The sequence below is a fragment of the Mya arenaria genome, chromosome 4 (assembly GCF_026914265.1).
Source record: "Mya arenaria isolate MELC-2E11 chromosome 4, ASM2691426v1".
NCBI classification, from domain to species: Eukaryota; Metazoa; Mollusca; class Bivalvia; order Myida; family Myidae; genus Mya; species Mya arenaria.
The window spans coordinates 70,067,882-70,090,381 of NC_069125.1; the positions used below are offsets into that span (position 1 = coordinate 70,067,882).

Sequence of the window (22,500 nt, forward strand, 5' to 3'; positions counted from 1 at the left end):
ACTATGTATTCATTGTATGTATTGATGTATCTCAATATTGCTCTCAACCTATGTCACTCATGGAAAAAATGAGCATATTAATATCAGTGGTTTAAAATATGCAAATGTAACATGCTCAAAACTCTGTGCTGAAATTACTGAGACAAACTCCATTCGGCATTACATGACTTTAGTCACAAATCGTAGCCGGCCGAAAGGCTGTCAACGCTTTAGATCTATGAGTCTAATTGTTAACGTGTATAAAATGCATTTAGTAATGGTTGAATGTTGCTAGTATGTACCTACACAAGTAAATGGTTTGATGAGACACAGTCGCATAACCATTTATTTTGTTTAAGTAGAAAATAACAATCTTAATAAAAATGTCAAGTAAGAGCCGATTAAAGCTATTTTAAAAATCGATGACGTAAGAGCCTAATTTTAATGTGAAACAAATGTGATTTTATTGTGAACAGCCACTCGATCCGGCTTCCAATTTGATCAACATGTATACAAGTATATGTTTTTCAAAGTCAGTGCCTCATTGAATAAAAATCTAATTTCATTGTTGGTGAAGTTATCTAAATTTGTTTACAAATTCTATTTTTAGAATGGTTTTTATCAGGATTTGTTTAGAATGATCTAGAATTTGATATTTATTTCATGTATGGATGTTTAGAATAAACAAGATATTTATAGAACTTTAGTTGATGTTCTTGATGAGTTTCGTAGTAAGTTTTAAGAACATTCTCATTTGGTATATAAGGACAAATTTCTCTGATGATTTATCTTTGGTAAAACTTAGAATTGAGAAAAATGAGTTTTATAAAAGTTCCGCCAGTGCTAGAACATTTCTGAAATCTTGTATTTAATTTGATTATTCTGCGATGATAACATTCCGCCCTTTTGTTGGAATTCTTCTGCAAGTGTTATCGGATTTAAATAGTGCTCAACTATTTTTAATATTTCACGTGGAATTAGCTATGTGGACAATCAAGAATAACAAAATCAGTCAAGATACATCGTGAACGTTTGCACATTATTTCTTATTCTACTTATTTCATATTAGTTATTTAAAATCTCTTTTGTTTTTTTTTCTGTAACGAATCTCAGGACAATTATTTAATAAAATGTTTTACTCTTTGATATCATAATTGTAAAAAACGGAGTGCAGCCCCTTTTAGTGTTTTGCTATTTTTTCTCTTTTCATGAATACAAGATACACGATCTTGCTGACCAAGATTCAGTGCTGATATTTTGCAAATGTGGTTTATTTTCCAAATGTCCTTGAGATAGTATTTGATCAGTCCGTTTGTTATTGCAATCATCTTTTAGATACCAGTGCATCACGAACTCGTCCAGGACATCAAGTCGATCAACCTCCCTGTTCCCACAAAATGCAATGCCCATTCAGCTCAATAGAAAGCAATTTCGTTAACCAGTGCGCCAATCCTCATTTCTTTTAGCTACATTTGACGTTATGAATGCCATAATTCATACGGGCTCAATAGAATCTTCATACGCCAGAGAGGTTCTAATATTTTCCGAGGAATTGAATATGACAGTCAAACTTTGGGAATTCATCCAAAATTCGTAATTGGATTGGATCGGATTGCTTGTATGATTTGGTGCTATTTGTTAAGAAGATGGATGGTAAAAACATCATATTGACCCATTCCTGTTTTCGGTTAGTTTCCTTTGGCTGACTTGAGCTTTGATCAAATGACTCGTCAAACTCTGCTGACAATGTATTGTAAAAGACGTACATTCATAACCACATGACTGACAGTGGGAAAACATCCAGACAGACTATTTAAATTGAAGAGAAAACCTTCTATCAATCTAGTTCGAAGTAAAGAAGTAAGTATTTAATCGAAATAGTCCGCCCGAGAATCAGTCCGTCCGTTATCATTATGTCTCTGTCAATTTTAAACCTATTTTATCATTCACAGAATTGTAGCGCAGAATAGGAGTGTGTGTCTGATATAAAAATACATTACTCTAATCTCAGAGGTCAAGGTTACACATAGTGGTCAATGGAGTCCAATAGGGATTTCTTAGTAACAAAAACAATTTCCCCGATAAAGCATCTGAAAACAATCATGTACTAGTTATTTTACTCTATGATACCGAAAATGCAGATAAATACAATTTAAGTATAAGAAAACACTGGCTTTAGTGGGGAGCGAATCCACCCCTGAATAGTAAAAAAAAAGATAACCGATACCTTCTCCATTCGCCCACAGGAATTCGTACTAAGCTGATTGATATTACGAAAACTATTTAAAAAAATGGTAGCATCAAATACCAATGCCAAAGAACCAATCACACAATACAGCCTTTTTTGAATCGCGTTATTAATGTGTTTTTTTCTCAAAATTGTGGACTTCAAACATAATATTTGAGCTTATATGGAAAACATTATTTGAAGGTTCCAGCCGTCAGTATCTTAGTTTTAACACTGCAATTTTCTTACCATGAAAGAACATAATATAATTACAAAGCAGGCTATTTTGGATTTTATTTTGTCTTTATTGATCACATTTCAATCGAACTTCATACATTTGTATCGCAATATATGCCGTTTATCACTCATAGCATTTGCTTGGTCAATACGGCCATTCTTCATGGTCAATTAAGTTCGGGTTTCAAAGCCACAGTTCTTTTCTCAGTTGTAACTTTTATACTTGTTAATAAATTAATTTGATCGAATTGAAGAGCAGCATATGAAGGTGTGTCGTGCATAACACCCATGCTGTCATCTCACAGGTAAAGGTCACACTTCATTGTCATAGCAGCTCGATTTAAATTTAAAAGTGGCATTTCTTCTCAGTTATAAAGGGGATAGGTTTTATGAGTCATCAAATTATGCAAGTATACACATCGTGTTCTTCAAGAATTTGATGGAAAAAATGAAGGTGGGCGCACATCTTACCATAGTTACATAATTACATGTTTCATACATGAAACGCAAATCATTCGACCCCAATTTCTCGAAACTTCTTAAGCTTAACAGGCTTAAGTAGCTTATTCCAATTAGCCGAAATACATACTTATATTGAATGTTGATAAATGAAAAATGGTTTATTGTGATTATCATAAAGATGATTCCTACTTTAAGTATACAAACACTAAGAGAAGCAAATATTGCACAAATTATTGAAAAACAAAAATAGTGAACTTAGCTTAATCCTGTTTTAAGCGACTAAAGAAGTTTCGAGAAATTGGGGCCTGCAAAACTTAACGCCGGTGAAGAATACAGTATGGCCTCTTGGAAAAATCAATATTTCCATAAAATGGCATAAAATGGTACCCACGTCACTTTGGTTGAGAGACACCCTGCCTTTATAAACATAAAACATAATTTTTCTTCCTTTTAAAACTTCAGTGAACGAAAATCTCCAACACTTGTTCCCTTGTTCCTATAACATAAACAGCGATGTAATAAACAATGTATTTTTATTACTCGTAATTTGTGTATTAATTAATTAAACTAAATTTGCTTTTATTTTACTGGCAATTCATGCCAAGAAATAGGTAAAATTGTATGTTGAAAATGTTCCTTTACTTATGTGAGTCTAAATTAAAATTGAATAATTAGACGATTGTTATGCATTGGCTGTGAACATATATTTATTATTGTTACATATAATAATAACAAAATGTTTTGGGAATATAACAATGCAAGTGTCATTTTTTGGTGTTCCTTTTTAAAGAGCTGACAAAATATTTCATTTCTTTTTAGAAGCTTTACAAATCAAGGTAACATCGTTTTCGTTTTCATTTATTATTTCTAATAAGTATCGAAAAACTTTAATAATAAATTATTTGAAAGTTTTAATTTCAATTGCCATAAATTGATAGTTTGACTATTTTCATTACTATCTTCAATCATTGTCTTTATTTCCAAAAGCGAACACACAACAATGCCGACTTCTTCGCAATACATTTATGATTCTCCTCCAACCTACATTTAGGTATATTTAAGTTTGTTGCGGCCAGAGTATGCTTTTTATTTTAAATGGTTTAATTTTATTATCCACAACGGATTTATAAACACAATTTTATCCAGCGTTCCAGTAAATGTGCTCTTGTAACTGTCAAGCCTAGCCCCCGTTAATATATGGATTTTCATAAAATTGTTCTACACATGTATTTAGATAAGATATTCTTGCTTATCCATCATGTCCTTGAGGGGCAATGTTTTGGAAACGTATTAATAAATTTGTATTGACTTTAGTCGTTGTAGATAGTGTCGATCTAAAACTTTTAGTCCAAGACTTTCTTTGGATTTGCTTGTTTTAAAATATTTAGCTCCCCTATCTAATTGTATTTATTTTTAAGCTTATTTAGAATAGAATCTGCGTATTTGTTGTCCGAATGCGATAAAACTTCTTTTTTACCCCTTTATCTATTACCCAAAATTATAACTTTTCTAATATTATAGTAGCTTTGTGTTTGTTTGATTAACAAGCAGTTGTTTAAACAGTGTTAATATTAATAAAGCATGTGCTTAGAGGACAAAGTTCTAACGTTTATACTGGTGTGTAGAGAATATTGATAGAGTCTAAATTCATATTTCTAGTTTGAATCGATTGAATAAGTCAGATGGTTAACCCATTTTATTTTCATTGTTTCGGAATAATATCGAAAGTCTTGAATCTCTAAACCACCTTCCAGTGTGTTCACAATAACTGTTGAACCCTTTTTCATTTCATATTTTAACACCGCAAATTAATAAAAAAATATTGGGATTTATAGTGTATTTATATAATTGAATCAGATGTTACGTCCATTTATTTTGAAAAATCCCAATTCAAAGACATTGGTGTGTTTTCGTTTAAATTAAAATATATTCAAAATTCATCAATTATCTGAAGAATGATTGGTATATCTGGTTAATCCTTTAAAAAACAATGTTGTGTCATCTGCTAGCTGAGTAACTTGATGTTTTCCTTCGATTACTATACTTTCATTATTGTCACTGTTTCTTAAATGAACTGATGATACTTCAGCTAATATAATGAAAAAAAAAACGTGTATACGAAACCCGGTCGTGTTCCATGCTGTCTGTATATTAAAAGTTAGTATCAGAACAAATATAGCACCACTGTTTAATACTGCTATCTAATGTTGTTATATATTGATTTGATTATTCAAAATGGGGCTACGAACACGCAATGCCCTAATCCATGAAACGAAAATCTTGAATTGAGCAACATTTTGAGGATGATAGCACTGCCATCATTTGTAGACATACCTCGAACGGTTTACATAGTATAAAACAGGTATCTATATCAGGTGTTGTATTGATAGCAAAAATCACATAAATCATAACTTTGCCAACATAGACAATTCTGTTGATAACTCGGTGAAAACGCAAATAATTTAACACTGTAAAGTATATGTAATGCATGCATTGATTATAAGTTATTTGCAATAACAATATGTTCTAAAAAACTACATATATTTTTTAATCCTTAAACTTACTTCAGTGGTGCATCATTATAATTCTAGAATAATAGTATTCTGGAGCATATATCAAAAGGTTCGGAGAATTGTTATTTTGATGACTACACACTGACACACCTATTATGAAAGCTTGGAATATAAATCCATCACTAGACATGGTAAAGGTGTAATACATCTATTTATATTAAAAAACGAAGTGGATAGCATTTGGAAACTTCAAGGCATTTGAAAGAGACGCAAACTACCTTGGCCAAGGCAAACAGTATTCTTATGTAGACGGCGATAGTGCGAGTGTCGGTCATATCTGATAAGTTAGCACCTGAATGTGCGAGACTATTGCAGAGAAAACAAACGTCGCCTACAACAGTCAGTTTAAGGACGCCCAAACGCGTCCAAGACTAGTACTTTCAGTTTTGGGTTTTATTGTTCATGGAATTTCGATTGGTATATATATAGAGCTATCACATGACGCTGATGTGATAAGTTAAAGATCGGTGAAAATTGTGTTTAATTGATATTTATTGAGAACATACCCATTGGGAATGCACTCTTCGGTGCAGATCGCGTTCTTCTCACGAAGTCTTGCGCTCATAGCGCACATTTCGTTTTGATATCATTTCGGGCTTAGCCCGAAATTGAAAGTCCCCATTTTATACTTATACAAGTTCTCTCAGTGCAGCCTGACCGGTTTGTGATGGATTTTTTTCTTCATTTTTATGATATTCTATACACTTTCATTCGTTTAAGAGCATTATTCGGGAACATTAAAAGTGTGCTCTTTTGTCTTTGAAGTCAATAAAACTAATGTGTCATAACTCTGGGCGAGGGAAGCATTTGGTTAAACAAATGTCGTGACGGCTCCAATAATATATAGATAATGTAAATAACTTGAACATGATACACTCCTTTCAGATACTAAAATGTATCGAACTATTTTTGGTAGCCTCTTAAAACCTCTCTCAAAGATTCTGTGACATTTGTACCATCATGGGACGAGCTTTCTAGGAAACTTTTGCCAATGTCTTTTTTCACGGAAACATCCGCATAATATTGGAACTTTCTCTGATAGAGCGTTATTATGATTCCCGGCAGACGACATCGCGGCGCCAGAAGTCATCTGCGTGAAGCCGGAATAAAATGCAATTGCTGCCTTTTTCGTCTACATTGCAACGATTTACAGTCGAATTTGGGTAACATCATGACTGGCAAATGGACACAATATTTTAAATGGACCAGACTAAGAAGGTTAGTTGGTTTTGTTCGTTTGATTAGCTCTTTACGTATTAATACTATGAATTTTCACAACATTTTGTTAATTTTCTTTCATTTACCAGGCAACAGGCAAAAACAAAGTTAAAATTGTTTATTGTTAACATCTAATCTATGAATTAAGGATGAGTCCAATAATCTACGTAATGTTTATCCCAAATTCTTTACGCGTTTGGCTTATGTTAATGTACTGAAAACGTACAGATATTTTCAACGCAATTACAAGGTAATATCACAAAAATTAAATACTCGATTTAAGAACTTTTAAAAATGAACAAGAAATATAAAATCTTATTCTAAAATAAGCGCGCATGCTATTAATTTATATATGAGGAATATGTATAGTACCACTACCAATATGCCATTATTTTAAAATGTACATTGTTTTTATTGTACATTGATGTCATTAAAATACAGAGACTTTTTCACTTTACATGCCATATTCTGAACATATACCAAAACAAAAACACATGTACGTTGTCATGTACATACATGTAGATCTTTATGAAAAGTAATGTCAATTGGAAGTTTATTGCTTTGTTAAGGTTATTTCTAAAACTGTAAAAGAACTAACTGTTGATCTGGCAGACACAGGCGCTTTTGTGTTATTGTCAGAGGTCAGCGGCAGAGATGTTCCCTTTGAGGGTAGTGTTTAGAATGGGACGCGGGCTGACACCGTCAACCATAGCTCTTCTCACTTTTTCATAAATATTTTTGTACACAAAATCGTATATACGTCTACCTCAATAATACTTTCACAAATATATTTTATAAAATTATAGTATAAATTTATTATTTTAACGGTTTATTTTATCTATTCGACATAACGAATACAAATTCGATTAAAATAATTGATATTTCAATATATTTCATTTTCATGACAGGAAATTAAGATGTATTATTTCGTTAAAATTTATTTTCGTTAAACCGAAGTTTTATTTTGTTATTTCAAATAAGTTCTCGTAATTATGAGTGACACGCTAATATTTTAAAAATAAATATTACAACATAAGTTATGAAAAATTCGAGTATGTTTTTTTGGTAATTATTTCCGTATCTTATATCACACCCTATCACGATATAACACACGTAATTTGACAGTTTCAGAAACTTAGCGTGCTAAACGACACTGAAAATGTAAAACACGTTCATGGTTTAGGCATCATTTTCAGTAGCTGGATTGCGAAAAAGGCTGTACAACGGAAGAGCTAAACCAAATGAACAAAAGTGTACGTCTACGAAAGTAAACTCACATTCAATTTTGTATACATTGTTCTTTCGAATTGTTACACCTGTATCAACTGAATACCCCAAAGAATGTTGTCCGGGCCAAAAAAAAAACAACAAAGAAAATTAGTATGTTGAGAAAAATGAAAAACGTGGCTTCTTCATGAACATAAGTGGTCATTTTGAGTGTATTTTCATGTATTGCGTTTTGTCTGATGTAATGTACCCCGGATATCATTCTTTCAGGAATGTAAAACTAAATGTAATAAAAGCGCTGAACGCGTTTAAAGGTTGTAGGCGCGACAAGCGTGATTTTACTTTTTTAAAGAGGCACTAAATCGAATCAGAACAAAAATCTTTGGGTGGCTTTGAGTGAATTTACGATATGATAAATAAACTCTTTAAAATGCTCTTTGAAAGCACAGATTTGTATTACAAATTTAAGTTCTATAATGGCAACAAAAGTAAAAATGGGTATTTGCTTACTGAAAACAAGTCATATTTTGTGTATCACTGTTTTCAATAACAACATATTTAATGATAATACGTAGTTCATTAGTGATAAGAGATACAAAAAATATTAATATTTTGTTTATTATGATTTGCTTGCCATTCAAACATTCCTAAGAACAATAAATATGTGGTGAACTGGGAGGTGTTAATTACCAGACATTAAGATATTATAATATTATAAAGTATTGGGTTGAGTTGCTACGTACAAACGATAATAAGAAAATATACCTTACTTTGTTGAATGATTGTGAAAGATTCCCAAATAAGAGTTGGTGTTCATTGATACGGACCTTGTTAAGTACACTGGGATTTTATGATGTATGGCTTTTACAGGATGTATAGGTAATGAAAACATATTAATTTCTTATGTTAAACAGATATTAAATTATAATTTTATTCAAAATTGGAATGAAAGATTAGACTTATCTAGTAGAGCATTTGTTTACAAGAACATAGCAAGTTTTAAACATCAACCTTATTTAATTGTATGCAATATTAAAACGTTTCGATATAGCTTAACTAGGTTACGTGTATAGTGTGTGTATATTCAAATATCTCATGTGAAAGTTTTGAAAGAGGTGTAAAATAAGTTATATGCGAAGTGTTTTATAATATCCAAAAACAATTGATTCGTATACTACCAGAAAAGTCATTTATCAAATCGCCATACAGTATAGAAAGTAAAACTGCCAAACTTAATTTTATTTTAAAGTATTTTGCTTTATTGCTGGATGTGTTTTACACTAGTGTACGAGTACATACAGTTAATTTTGTTTATACGAATGATAATACTTTGTTGTATATGCGTTTCCATGCAAATATTGACATATTTGTCCACATGGGACATGTCCTTCCGGATGTTATGCAAATAAAACTTGTATTTGTTTTGCTTTATGAACATACTGTATGAAATGATTTTTTTATGAAAACATAAACGGAATGTCAGCTTTTAGCAATTCCCCCCCCCCCTCCAAAAAATAATAAAAATAAAACCTTTATCAATAACTGTAACAGACAATACATTTCTACATATCTAATATGCTATTTTTGAAGTATGATAGCTCATATAGTGCTTAAGGACCTTAATTTTCAACATAGACGTAAATAAAAGCCTCTCCAAACAACAACACTTAATGGTTTGTACAAAAACTGTCCGCAAATTTGGTTGTTTAAGTTGTGCCTTCAACTTTTCATCGAACTTTCAATACATTAGGTTTGATAAAATGAACAATGATCGTACATAACTGAAATAACTGTACAGCATAAGACTGACATACCTTTATAGTATCCCTGACCATTGAAATCCTCACAAATATGTTCTTGTCCAAATTACAACAACACATACATGTTTATATATTGTCCTAAAATCAAGCCGCTTTACCCTAAAACAGCAATAACTACTTATTTTTTTATCAGATTTTTTGTTATCCCCCGTCAAACTGAAGGTTTTGGGAAGGAGATATTGTTTTGGCGTTGTCCGTCCGTCTGTGTGTCCGTCCGTCATTCCTTCCGTCGGTTCACCACACTTTTTACCATATATTTATTATATTCGTAGGGAGTGGTGAGATAATGTTTAAACTTGGTCAGAATGTTCCGCTTAATGAAATCTAGACCGCTTGTAAAAATGGGTCACATTGGATCAAACACTAGGTCACTAGATAAAATCTTAGAACAATATTTGGTACACAGTAGAGATATTATATTTGGTCCAATATTTATGAAACGTAACCAGACTGTTTTCCTTGATGAACTCTTAGTGATTGTTTAGCTTATGTTCAAACTTGGTCACAATTTTTCCCTTGACCAAGTCTCTCTACCGCTTGTTAAAGTGGGTCAAATAGGGTCAAAAATAAGTTGACAAGTTCAAATCTTTGGGAAGCACTAGAGGAATTATATTTGGCCAATCATTTTATAAACTTAATCGGAACGTTCGCTCTTGATTAACGCTTGGGCGAATTTATAACTGGGTCACATCTGATAAAAAATGTCAATAGGTAAAATCTTAGATTTTTTTTCTTGAACCACATCATAGTAATTATTGACAGACTACGTTCAAACTTGATCAGACTGTTTCCCCTGATAAAAACTTACTACATTTTGAAAGTGGGTCAACTATTTTAAACAGGGTTACATGAGTTTATAAATTAGGTTACTAGGTCAAATGTTTGAGAATAATTCACGGAACCAAATATTGATATCGATTGGTTACGTCAAATTTGCTGTTTTAGAAAGTTAAAAACATAATTTGAATAAAATTTTTAAAGTTTGTAGTGTTCCGTGATCAATACAAAAACAATGATTGTAACATAATGAAGTATATGAGCAGAGGGTCATCCGGCTGTAATTCAGCGGAACTCCGAGGGGTCGGCTGGAATCTGATAACTGCCTAGATGTCCGTTGAATTATCACATACGAGTGTATAAACCATTAAACGACTGTCTAAATAAAAATAGCTTATGACGGATCCGTGGTAGAAAAATGATTTCTGCCCCAAAACGTACGTTATAATTAATGGATAGCAATGAAAGTTGGTGTGAAGATAGCTTATGTGAACAACAAGCTTGGTTTTTTTAAGTGGAGGATCAAGGCCAATGTCACTGTAACTAAAATATATAAATGGTTTTGGCCAATTTACATTAGGCTGCCACTTTTTTTTCGAACTCATACAATAAATTAATTGGCTATAGTTTCTGATGGCCCATATAAAAGACCTGTTTGCGGCGTTTCCAGATTTGTTCTTGAATGCATGTAGACGCGTTTACTCGCATAAACAGAACTAAAAGCTACACATGTTGTCAAACATCACGTGACCAGTGCAAGAATTTACCGCATTTCCTGTTTTTTTTGTTATATGCAAAAACGTCTGGAAAGGAATGGAATGAGATTTTGAGTGTTGTTTTTCATGCCTAGCCTAAAAAACATTCATATATATTCTCACGTTTTCATTTCATACAAAGTAGATGGACTTCAACAATTGCTTAACAAGTAACTCGACCATTTTAATATGTGTGCTATATCTGTAAATATAGACTAAAGCTTTGTTATGGTTTGTGAAAAGGGAAATAGAAAAAAATGTGGATGTTGTTAAAAAATATACCCATCTAGGTGTTACTTTATCACAGAATGAAACCTATTTGCAAACGCAGTGCAGGGACTGTGGGCTTTGTTCTCACTGAAGAAGGGTTTCCATGAAGCCGAGGATACCGGAGTACAACTTAAATTCTAAGAACAAAGTTTATGTGTAAAACAGCAATCACAAAATGCTCCCGTTTATGGTGCATTGGTAAGATTTCCATTACGTTTGGTCAGGATATACGAATTATTAAGTACATGTACAGGTTTAAAGGTTTAAAGTCAAACGGTATCCCGTGTCACTTATGTATAAGATATCTTATTAAAACATGTTAATGACGAATATATGAAACACAGTACTAGAAGTATTACAGTCAAACTTGAAACAGTTGTTGAATGAGTTGGTTTTGCTTATATATTTACATGTGAAAACGCAACGAATTTACCGATAGAAGCTGTTGTTAGACGATTATTTAATACTTAATAACAACATTTTTAGAAATTCAGAAAATCTAGTTTTACTAATATGTTAATTTTAAACAAGAGCTTGCAAATGAAAAATATTTTTGTATTAATAGCAATAGGACAATACAATTTAGATGTTCGGTACACAATCTCAAAAACAAAAGTAAGATATAATTCAAACCGAGAAGATATAAAATGCAGTTAATGTAATATAAATATTGTAAAATAAGAGAGAGTATCACTATGTCATCATTATAAAGTCTTTAAAGTACAAACTTTATACCCAGGTATTATATTTACTGGTCTAATATGGCCCAAAATATCTACTTGATGTCCTGTTGTAACAATAAAGTATTAAATCATATTGCTACTTATTTATCATTTTCTATAAATAAAAGAAATGCTTAGCTTTTCGTAATATGTTTAAATACATGGCACATACAGTTGTAGCTCATATCTTTCTTCTAAAGAAAAAATGATCTCATATTTATTTCATACATATATTTCAATCATTTGCCATCTTGAATGTTCTTTTGAGTAAGTGGCAATTTTCTAATAAATATGCTACTAAAACTATGACTTGATCAACTGGAGTTGACATGTAAATACAAAGCAGATCTCGTGTATGGGTTTCAGTTCTAAAACGGACAGGAAGTGGGGGGTTTCCGGATGTTGAAGAAACATTCATTAGAACATTCCCTTTTTATGTAGAGTCTTGAATGTATCTATCAAAGTTCAGCTGAAAAATATTTTCAGAATTGATCGAAATGGAGAATCCAATAAGGATTATAGTGACGACAAACATGATGCAAAGTGAAAAGCGCTCACATTTGCGGAAAATATGCAGGAGTATGCTATCGTTGTCTACTTTATGTTTGCGATTATTCAGACATATGTATTCGCTATTGAAAATTACAAGTGTCTGTATGGTATCTCACCAGAATTTGTCCAGCTTTGGAACATGTAATTTTAATTTCATATATGGAAACTGTGTAGTCGTGCCATCATTAAAACAACTACACCTATGGGAAGAACTATTTCCGCATTGAGGCCACTCAGGTGTGGAATAGCCTCTTAAAGGTACCAAGGTACCTCTTGTAAATGCTCAATATGAAATTAATATAGTATAACTAAAAATAAGAAGAAAATGAGAATTAAAAAGGGTCTCACTGAATATATTTTATCATTTGGCTTAACGGAAAATGAAGTTTGTTTTCAGTAGGGTTGTTTACATCATCAGTGGTATTTAAAAAAACAGAACAAGAGATCTCAGAGGGCATTTAGAATATAATATTTAAAACTAGTTGATGTTATCATCGTATATTGTACATCTAGATAACTTTGTGACAAGAAACAAAAAGATTTAAATATTAATTCTTATCATTGTCTTATAGAATTTTCATTGTTAAGCAATGTTATTCAAAACGATTATGATATAGAATGTGAGAAGAATGGACGTTGGTTAAACATGAATGCATTTTATAAGTGGAACCCAGATATTTATATTGTGAACCATGTACAGCTATATAGTGATATAAATAATATAGTTTCAAGTAGTGACATAGACTTATGTTTAGATACATTATTAAATCTATTGATAGTGTTTGTAAACCATTGTCCGAGAAACATTCTCACACATTTTCTGACTGTCAAGATTTACATTACAATACAAAAAAGTGACGCCGTATTTCCAGATACATGTTTTGATAGAAGAAAATACTTTTATTGCAACTAAAATATCTATCGGCGTGAGAAAACTGCACAGAATAGAATAAGTATTATACAAGCAAGAAGTGTGTTTAAGGAAAATATAAGATCTTTAAATTACAAAAATGTTGAATAATAACCGAAGCACGTTTTAAAAATGCTAAGTTGTATTGGAATATGTTAAAATAGACTGTTACACATAAATCATCAAAGAATATCTCATAAGAAATATTTACTGCCTATTTTAAAGATATAAATAATCCTGAGAGTAGATTTTTTTAGGCTGAAGGAGATGTATTATATTTTAATAATCAATTATTAGGGAGTGAAATAAAAACTGTGTTTGCAGAATAAGACATACCATTTACTTTTGTTGATATAGATAAAGGCATATCAGAATTGAATCTGGGGAAAAGTGGAGGCCCTGATAGAATATTAATAAATTATTGTTTTAAAGTTAAGAATACATTTAATTGAGTATAAGCAAATCTTTTAAATGAAACAAATAGGAGGCTATTTTCCTAAATCCTGGGAAGAAGGCCATATAGTGCCTATATATATACATATATATATATATATATATATATATATATATATATATATATATATATATATATATATATATATATATATATATATATATATATATATATATATATATATATATATATGGTGTTATTTATATATATACAAGAAATGAAGTGAAGTGAACACATCACAGAATAGGCTGAGAATTATTATGTATACATCGAATCTCAAACAGAGCGAAGATGGACAATGTTGTTAATGCTTTTATTTTAAATGCATTGATAAATCATTGTTTAAAAACAATAATGACAAAATATATTGTTTATTTGTGGATTACTCCAAGGCATTCGATTTTATTTGAAGGCCGACTATTTGACAAAAGAAATATAGTCTAGGTGTTAGAGGAAACTTATTTAATATTATAAAGTCAATGAATACTTCTGTTAGTTCACGTGTTAAATCACAATGTAAAACAGCGGAAGCCTTTGAATGTACTCGATGTCAGGCAAGGTGAAAAGTCCATTTTTATTTGGAATGTGTCCAAACGATTTAGAGGAAGAGCTTATGACAAAAGGTGCGAATGGCATTGATGTTAAATACACACTAAATATATTATTGTTGATGTATGTAGACGATTTAGTTTTTCTTTGCAACTACAACATAAGATATCCAATCAAATTAAGATTCATTGTGAACGCTGGAAATTAGATGTTTATAGAGATAAAACAAAGACAGTGGTATTTAGGAAAAGTAGTAGACTGCCTAATGACTTGTTCTTCCTTTATGAAGGTGGTAATATTGAGATTGATGACAAATATTGTTATCTGGGTATTGTTTTCACACTTGGTGGCTCGTTTCAAACATATGCAGGACATTAGCTAGAAAGATAGCACCAACAATATTTTTACCCATGCATCTTTTAAACTTGTTAACGCTGTACAACAAGAATGTTTTTTTCCTAAATCCAGACTGTTTAGTGTGTATAATGTTTGTAGAATGGAAGTAATCTTGAACTTAGTTTGCAAAAAAATGTGCCTTTCAAATAGTTTTGATATTGTTGGCAATATCGAAATTGGAAGATAAGTACTTGGATCATCCTTACATCCTAATTTAAACAACACGTGCAATTTTCAAAGGCTCTGGAAATATTCCGTTCATGGTACTGTTATTTATAATAGACGCAATGCATGGTGTGATGATGTCATCGCAATGTTTAATTACTCTTGGGCCAATCTCATCTATCCCAGTTGAATAACTTATATCGAGTTTATCAATGATCTGTTTTACCTCAAGTGGTGTTATATAATTTAATTTTTTGTTCCCTAATTAAACGTTTATGTAATATTTTAGTTTACTAAAACGTTCGGGTTTAAAGGGCATTTTTTCTGTAATATTTGATCAATTGGTAAAATGAGTGTAAAGTTCAATAATAATATTGATTCCTGCAGAAACCTCTTTATTACCAATAGGTAAAATTATCTTGCTATTTTTTCAAATGAGAAATATCCTTTAATGTTATATTACTTTGGGGAGATATCGTTCATACACATACACTGAAAACTTCTTCTTTCTTCCTATTTTTTTGTAATTGTCTGAATGAATATAATTATAAACAGTCTGTTTAATAGTCCTCCCCATGTGTAAACTATTTAAAACTGTGTTATATCTTTTATTCGGTACACTCTGGGTGGTATCCATATATTTGCAAAAAAACGATATATTTTACGTTGAATTCCTAAGAGATAGCAATTGAGGGAGGTGGGAGGCTTTGACTTTATTATGTATAAATCGTGCCTTACTGAACTAATAAGGTTTTCGGTAGAGGAACAGAGTGTCTTCCGACTCTGAAAAGTTAAGAACCCACATAATTACAATATTTATGCGAAAAGCTACAGAAACAAGCTCAGTAGCAAAACGTTTAAACATAAACCCGGTTTAATGGCAATGGGTAAACGCCAAAGACATAGAACGTCAAATCACAAACAAGAAACATGGAAGAACAACACAAAACTCCATAAACAGCACAGTACATACATACTATATATAAAAAAACTAGGTATGTTTATCAAGGAGTGTTAGGTACCGCCTTGGAAAGTCAATAAAATGTAAATTTACTGGGTGTTTAAACCAGTTTGTGTGCACAACCTCACTCTTGTCCCAACAAGCATTTACATGTTTTTATGAAATGTGGTACTTGTAAGATTCCGAGCATTGTATATTTTCGCCGTTATGTCTAGCGAGAATTAGTTATTGCAGCTATTGGTTTTTTATTGTCACTTCATGGCGCTATATATGACGAGTTGTTGACATATAGTATATAACAGAACCGTTGAACTGTATTTGTTTTAATGACATGAACATCTTAACTGTAATCGTAACTGCATCATTTATGTAACATGCAAATAATTATCATTGTACTATATGCTGTGAATGTCAGTATTCATAAAGAGTGAAAATAAAATCATATGTAAGCTTTAAATGCCTTCACGCGACAACATCTTAAACTGCCATTTAAAATTACGTAGTCTACAGCGTTCTATGTAAAGTATCAAAGCGAACGGACTATTTTGAAATTGCTAAAAACAGTATTTAAAAACACCGTGCTATCAGTGTTGTATCCGGAAAATATTGTGTTTCCCGAATGATTTGGGAAACCAAATAAATATATGGAATCGATACTACTATGAGGCACTTCTTGTGAAAAAGCGTTTTTATTTCTCCATTATTTTTAAGTGACATTGTATACCACTATCAGAGGCATGAGCGGCACTGGGCGTCACCGGGGGCGTCCATTGTATTTCAGTGGGAAGGCTATGATCTTGCTGACCACCACAAACCAACGTTATTCCACCAATAATAACTAACGTTCCTTCCATCAGTTCACCCCTAAACGATTGGACTAGGCGTAAAGGAAGCTGCCTGTTGATGGTAATATAATACGATAACCATACAGTTTGTGTTTGATTTTTGTCCAATTTAACAGATTTTATTAATATGTTATGACTTGATTGTTTATTATTGTGTTTTTGTACTGCAGTCGTATTGAACGAAAGAAAGACCCGACTCTGAATGCGTCAAAAAACTGATTGTGATCAGGGCACTGCAATTCAGAGGTACAAAGGACACATATAAAATCCCTCCGTTCAACCAGTTTGTACAATTCATCGAATGTAAGAGACCAAGCATGTGGTACCATGTATAAAATGTAATGTATAGGAGTGGCAGAAACAAATCAATAGGTACGGTTTTCTTAGGCCACACAATTGATGTAATTCTCTTTTGTTTTCCTCTACGGATATGGGTCGACAACTTTTGAGATATTTTTGCTCTTTTTCAGTTTTAAAGGAGCGGGCGGCAGTTTTTTCCGTATATTATTAATACTCATATATGTTCAATACTCTAAATGAAAATGTTAACATTTCTACCCTCTTCAATGTCAAACTGTATTGTTTAAGGGAAGAAGTACTCGCCTTTTATCGTGATATGATGCAGTATTTTATCGCAGGAAAATAAAAGTATGCAAACGTTCGCTTTTTCAGACTGATCCCCCCCCCCCCCCCGAGTATAACTGTGAAAAAACAAAATCGGTCGGTTGAGAAATAAAATCATGTGGCCTTATTACCTGAATGAAAAAAAACGGGTAATAACCACGTCTTTACATTTACCTCACAAAGACATTTGTCATATAACCATGGCAAAGTACTTCATACTCCATAGGATTGGCCATTGCTGAATGATTTGGAACAGTGTATATTGATTGATAGTTATCTTTTTTGGTGGTAAATCATGTCAATTCGGCACATTGGCAGCTAGTTCATTTCACAAGATGTATTTTTTAAGCATGTATATGACTTTTATTATCTAAACGACGTGATTAGTTTTATTAACTTTTAAGAAATAATAATTTAATGTTGTAAAAGACATAATGGGTGTGGAAATAACAGTGCTTGTGCTTTGGTTCGTTTTCTGTGGATATACGATGTCTCTTTAATGTAGCATACGGCAATGTAACCAAACTAAATATATTCTCGATGATACTGAAGCGGAGCTTTCTTTTAGTGTATTCTTTCCAACGGTAGATAACGTAACTATGTGCTCTTTAAATATATCTGAGTCTGTGCTGAAAATGGAGCAGAGCTCTTTGTTTTCAAAGGCAAAAGATGACGAACGTTTGAGTCTGACCCTACAGCTTGTTTGTATCAGCAGCGGCATGGTAATTTTGGATTCTTTTCATATACAGTTCTCTGGTACGGTGCTTTGGACGTTTGTGTTCAAAAGATGTAAAATGCTTTACACAAATATTGAACAAAATTTCGCGCAAGAGAACTACACCATAATTGAAATGGACCTTCCAGATTCAGATGTTCAAATGCATGATCATAAAAATTGCACATTATTCAAACATTTGCATAGGCTTGTTGCTTCAATTTCATTTGTCAGAAATTGCAACATGACGTTCAATAATGCCAGTGGTCTCGTCTTATATCATGACAAAGATAAAACGATGTCGAATGTCATAGAAGCTGTGCAGCTACAAAGCTATTTTCCAGATGTAGTTATACTACTAACCGAGAATATCTTCATTGAAGGCCAATACGTTTTTCCTGTTTCAAATGCTGTCTGTTGCAGAAACGCGCTGACAGAGACTAGTGACTACACTCTAATCGTGACCGGTAGGGGGGGGGGGGGGGGGGGGGGGGGGGGGGTTGAAAATCTCACTATAAATGGTCAACTTGGATATCACCGATCGTATAAACTTTAATGATGCATCAATTGATACGATTGTAGTCAAGGAAATTGATTCTCTAAAATTAGACACTTTGTCGTTTTCTGGATTAAAGGATGTGAAACATATATCCTTTTCAAAAACTAACATTGAAAAAGTGTCAAAAACGATATTCAATTTGCAAACTTTGCAAACTCTGGATCTATCAGATAATTACCTTACTGGCCTCGAAGATGGCTTTTTCAATAATCTGACTTCAATAACAAAGGTTAAACTAGACCACAACAGAATTCAGTACATACGTGAAGGAACATTTGTTCCAGTTAAATTTAGTATACGAGAAATTGATTTGTCTTTTAATCCACTGAAGGTCATACCAATATCTCCTTTCTATTCACCAACCCTGAAAGTTATGAGCCTACGGAACACTGATATAGACGAAGAATCAATAGATAAAGCATTGTTGAGTATACGCAAGGATATACTACCGGCCATTGCCGGCCATCGATATAGTTTTCAAGCGGTTTTAGGGGGGGGGGGGATCGAACGTGCAGTGTTAGATTTTTCAAATAGTAAAGTGCGTAATTTGGACTTCATTAGACAAGAGACTATTGAGACGTTCATAAAAATATCCATCTTTTTTACCGTTAAACTAGACGGAAATTCATTGGATTGTAGATGTTTTAATGTAAACGCTATAGCATTTGATAAAAAGTTAATAGAAGGAATGAAACAAATTTCATCATCAGAAACGGTTCTTGGTGACGTTTCGGACACTTTTTCTAATGTAAACTGTATATGCCAAAGTCCTGTGCAAATGCGAGGAAGAAATGTAGTGAGCATACAGCCAAAAGAGCTGTTTTGTCCAATCGACTTGTTGCATTGCCCCAATCGGTGTCAATGTTACGAGCGTCTACATGCTCGCCCTAAATCCAACATTATAGACTGTTCGAACACAGATATGAGGTTTCTTCCTTTGATGTTAGATACAGGCACACCCTTAGAGCTTTGGTTTCGAAACACGTCTCTAAAAAGATTAGATTCACGCAATTATCTTAGGTCTGTTATATATTTTGACGCGTCTTACAACCATATAAATGAAATAGATGCTTCTGCGTTGCATGAACTTAAGCACATCGATGTTTTAAGACTGGATTTCAACGTTCTTCAAAATATTCCCCACACCATTGCTAATATTCATGCATCAGTGATAACACTAAGGAATAACAGCTTCAGATGTGACTGCACAACTGGCTGTAAATTGGTTACTGCAACACGAGGTAGTTGTTGATGACTGGGTAAGTGTGAAATGTGTCGATAACAATGAAAACTCTGTACAGTTGATCTCAGTGCCCGACAACATGTTCACGTGTGTGCCCCGGACAACATGGAGCGTGGCGGAACACGTCGTTTTGCCATCCACGATTTTGGGCTCATGCGTGATTGTCATCACTGTGTGCAGTACACTAGTCGTAATATTCAGGAAGACAATTAAGGTGCTGATCTTTATTCGCTTCGGGATTCATTCGTTTGATAGAGACACGATAAAAGGATGTAAGTACGATGCCGTTGTGATATACAGCAAAGAAGTAAGCGTATTGTTGAAAACCGAATAGAATTACTTCTCAGGAAAAGAGGTTACATGTTAGTGAACATTTTTCAACACCCTATTGCTGGCTTTTCTCATTTCGAAAATGTAGATCGTATGATTTCCTTATCCAGCAGAGCAATCTTTTTCTTTAGCGCAAGTGAGCTTTTAGATCCATTAGTTCGCAATGCATGGCGCTCAGCCTTTAAACGTGCCAAGGAGACCCACATGAACTTCATTATATTAACAGGATGCCCTCAAATTAAGAAATTAATAAACAATGTATCAAGTGATTTTTGTTTTAGATCTTTGTTGAAAAGTAATAACATGAATTACACTGAATCTAGGTTATTTGAACCTTTTATATCTTACGCTATGCCACAGAGATGTCTCGAACATCACGGGAGTGAAATGGTCGAACTTGAAGGTCGTGTTCTTTTTGATGCGCACACTAATGATGAAGAATTTGTCTCCAAAAACATCACTGGAGCTCTCGAGGAGAAGGGTATAACAACAAGTCTAGTGGATTACGAGTTTCTTCCAGGAACGGACATCAGGGATGAAATATTTGGAGTTTTGTACAATGCTAGGCGTCTTATTTTTGTGTTATCACCTGACACATTAAAAGATGAACAGTTGATGTACCGCCTGTCAATTGCCATAACAGTTGCACTGAGAAGACAGGACAACTTCCTGCTGATTTGCACTAGGAGTAATTTAGATTTTGACAGCAGATACCTAACAACTGACGTTAAAACATTCCTTAAGAACTTTGTATACCTTGAAAGTGAAGATGAAAATCTTTCTCATAGACTTTGGAAAGCTATTACGTTTTCAAACGAAATAAGAATTGGCGAAGATCGACATATATGGCACAATGGCGAAAACATCCGGCTTCTGGAGGACTAGGCCATGAAATACAGACAAGATGAACAGATAATAAACAACCATTACGCTAATGCAAATAAAAATACATTAAACTGATGCATTGAATGAGGTTAAATGCATTCAAATCGGATCAATTGCAATATATAACAAAAACATAAATGTCACAAAATTGAGAATTAACCCAAGTGTTTTTTATTCTCATGTGGAATAGTGTTCTATGTAAGACATGTTGAGGATTTTTATTAATTTTGTGTGTTTATTCTTAATAAACAATGATATAAAATATATTGTTTGGTATTGGAAAGTGCTTCTTTGCTTTTGCATATGCATTTACTTTAATATATAACTATTAAATATGTAACCAGTAGGTAACCAAAAGGTAACCAAAAGGCAACCAGTACGTAACCAGAATGTAACCAGTAGGTAACCAGTATGTTACCAGTATGTAACCAGTAAGTTACCAGTATGTAACCAGTAGGTAACAAGTAGGTAACCAGTATGTAACCAGTAGGTTACCAGTAGCTAAGCAGTATGTAATCAGTAGGTAACCAGTATGTTACCAGTAGGTAACCAGTTTGTATTATAAGTAGTAAGTAACCAGCAGGCAACCAGTATGTACCCAGTAGCTAACCAGTAGTACCGTGTAATTAGTAATTGGATGAGGAATTGTTGCTACGCAATTCAAAAATACACACTATTCTAAGTGTTAACTTGACAATATGGGATAATCAGTTTCTGCGTTCACTACCCTCGTCATTGAAAGTAAACCTAACTCGAGTTTCATGCTCGTGTAAACTTTTAAAAACTCGTGTAGTGTGTACAGTAACTATTACGTATTCCTTGCTATTCTGACATTGATATATCATATTGTACATCTATAACACATACTTATCATATGGCTAACGTCTTAGAAAAATATGCTTTTAAGTGGCATCGAAAATATTAAAATTGTATTATCCAATGCTTTTCTATACATAGTATAGACACATGTTTGTAAGGCTAATCATAGAAACATGTTTACTTCATGTCACCATAAAGGGAACGCATTTGGTTATGGTGTTATACT

At 32.8% G+C, this 22,500-nt stretch overlaps 1 protein-coding gene across 1 annotated transcript; it reads left to right on the top strand.

Moving 5' to 3' along the window:
* Window positions 1-20,921: 20,921 nt before the first annotated feature.
* On the top strand, window positions 20,922-21,455 carry LOC128231046 (interleukin-1 receptor-like 1). Its single transcript, XM_052943466.1, has one exon. It carries the CDS (start codon window positions 20,922-20,924, stop codon window positions 21,453-21,455), a length of 534 nt encoding a protein of 177 aa, XP_052799426.1.
* The last annotated feature ends 1,045 nt before the right edge of the window (window positions 21,456-22,500 follow it).

Coding starts and splice junctions, on each gene's coding strand:
- LOC128231046 (XM_052943466.1), top strand. CDS start 20,922: ATGCCACAGAGATGTCTCGAACATCACGGGAGTGAAATGGTCGAACTT.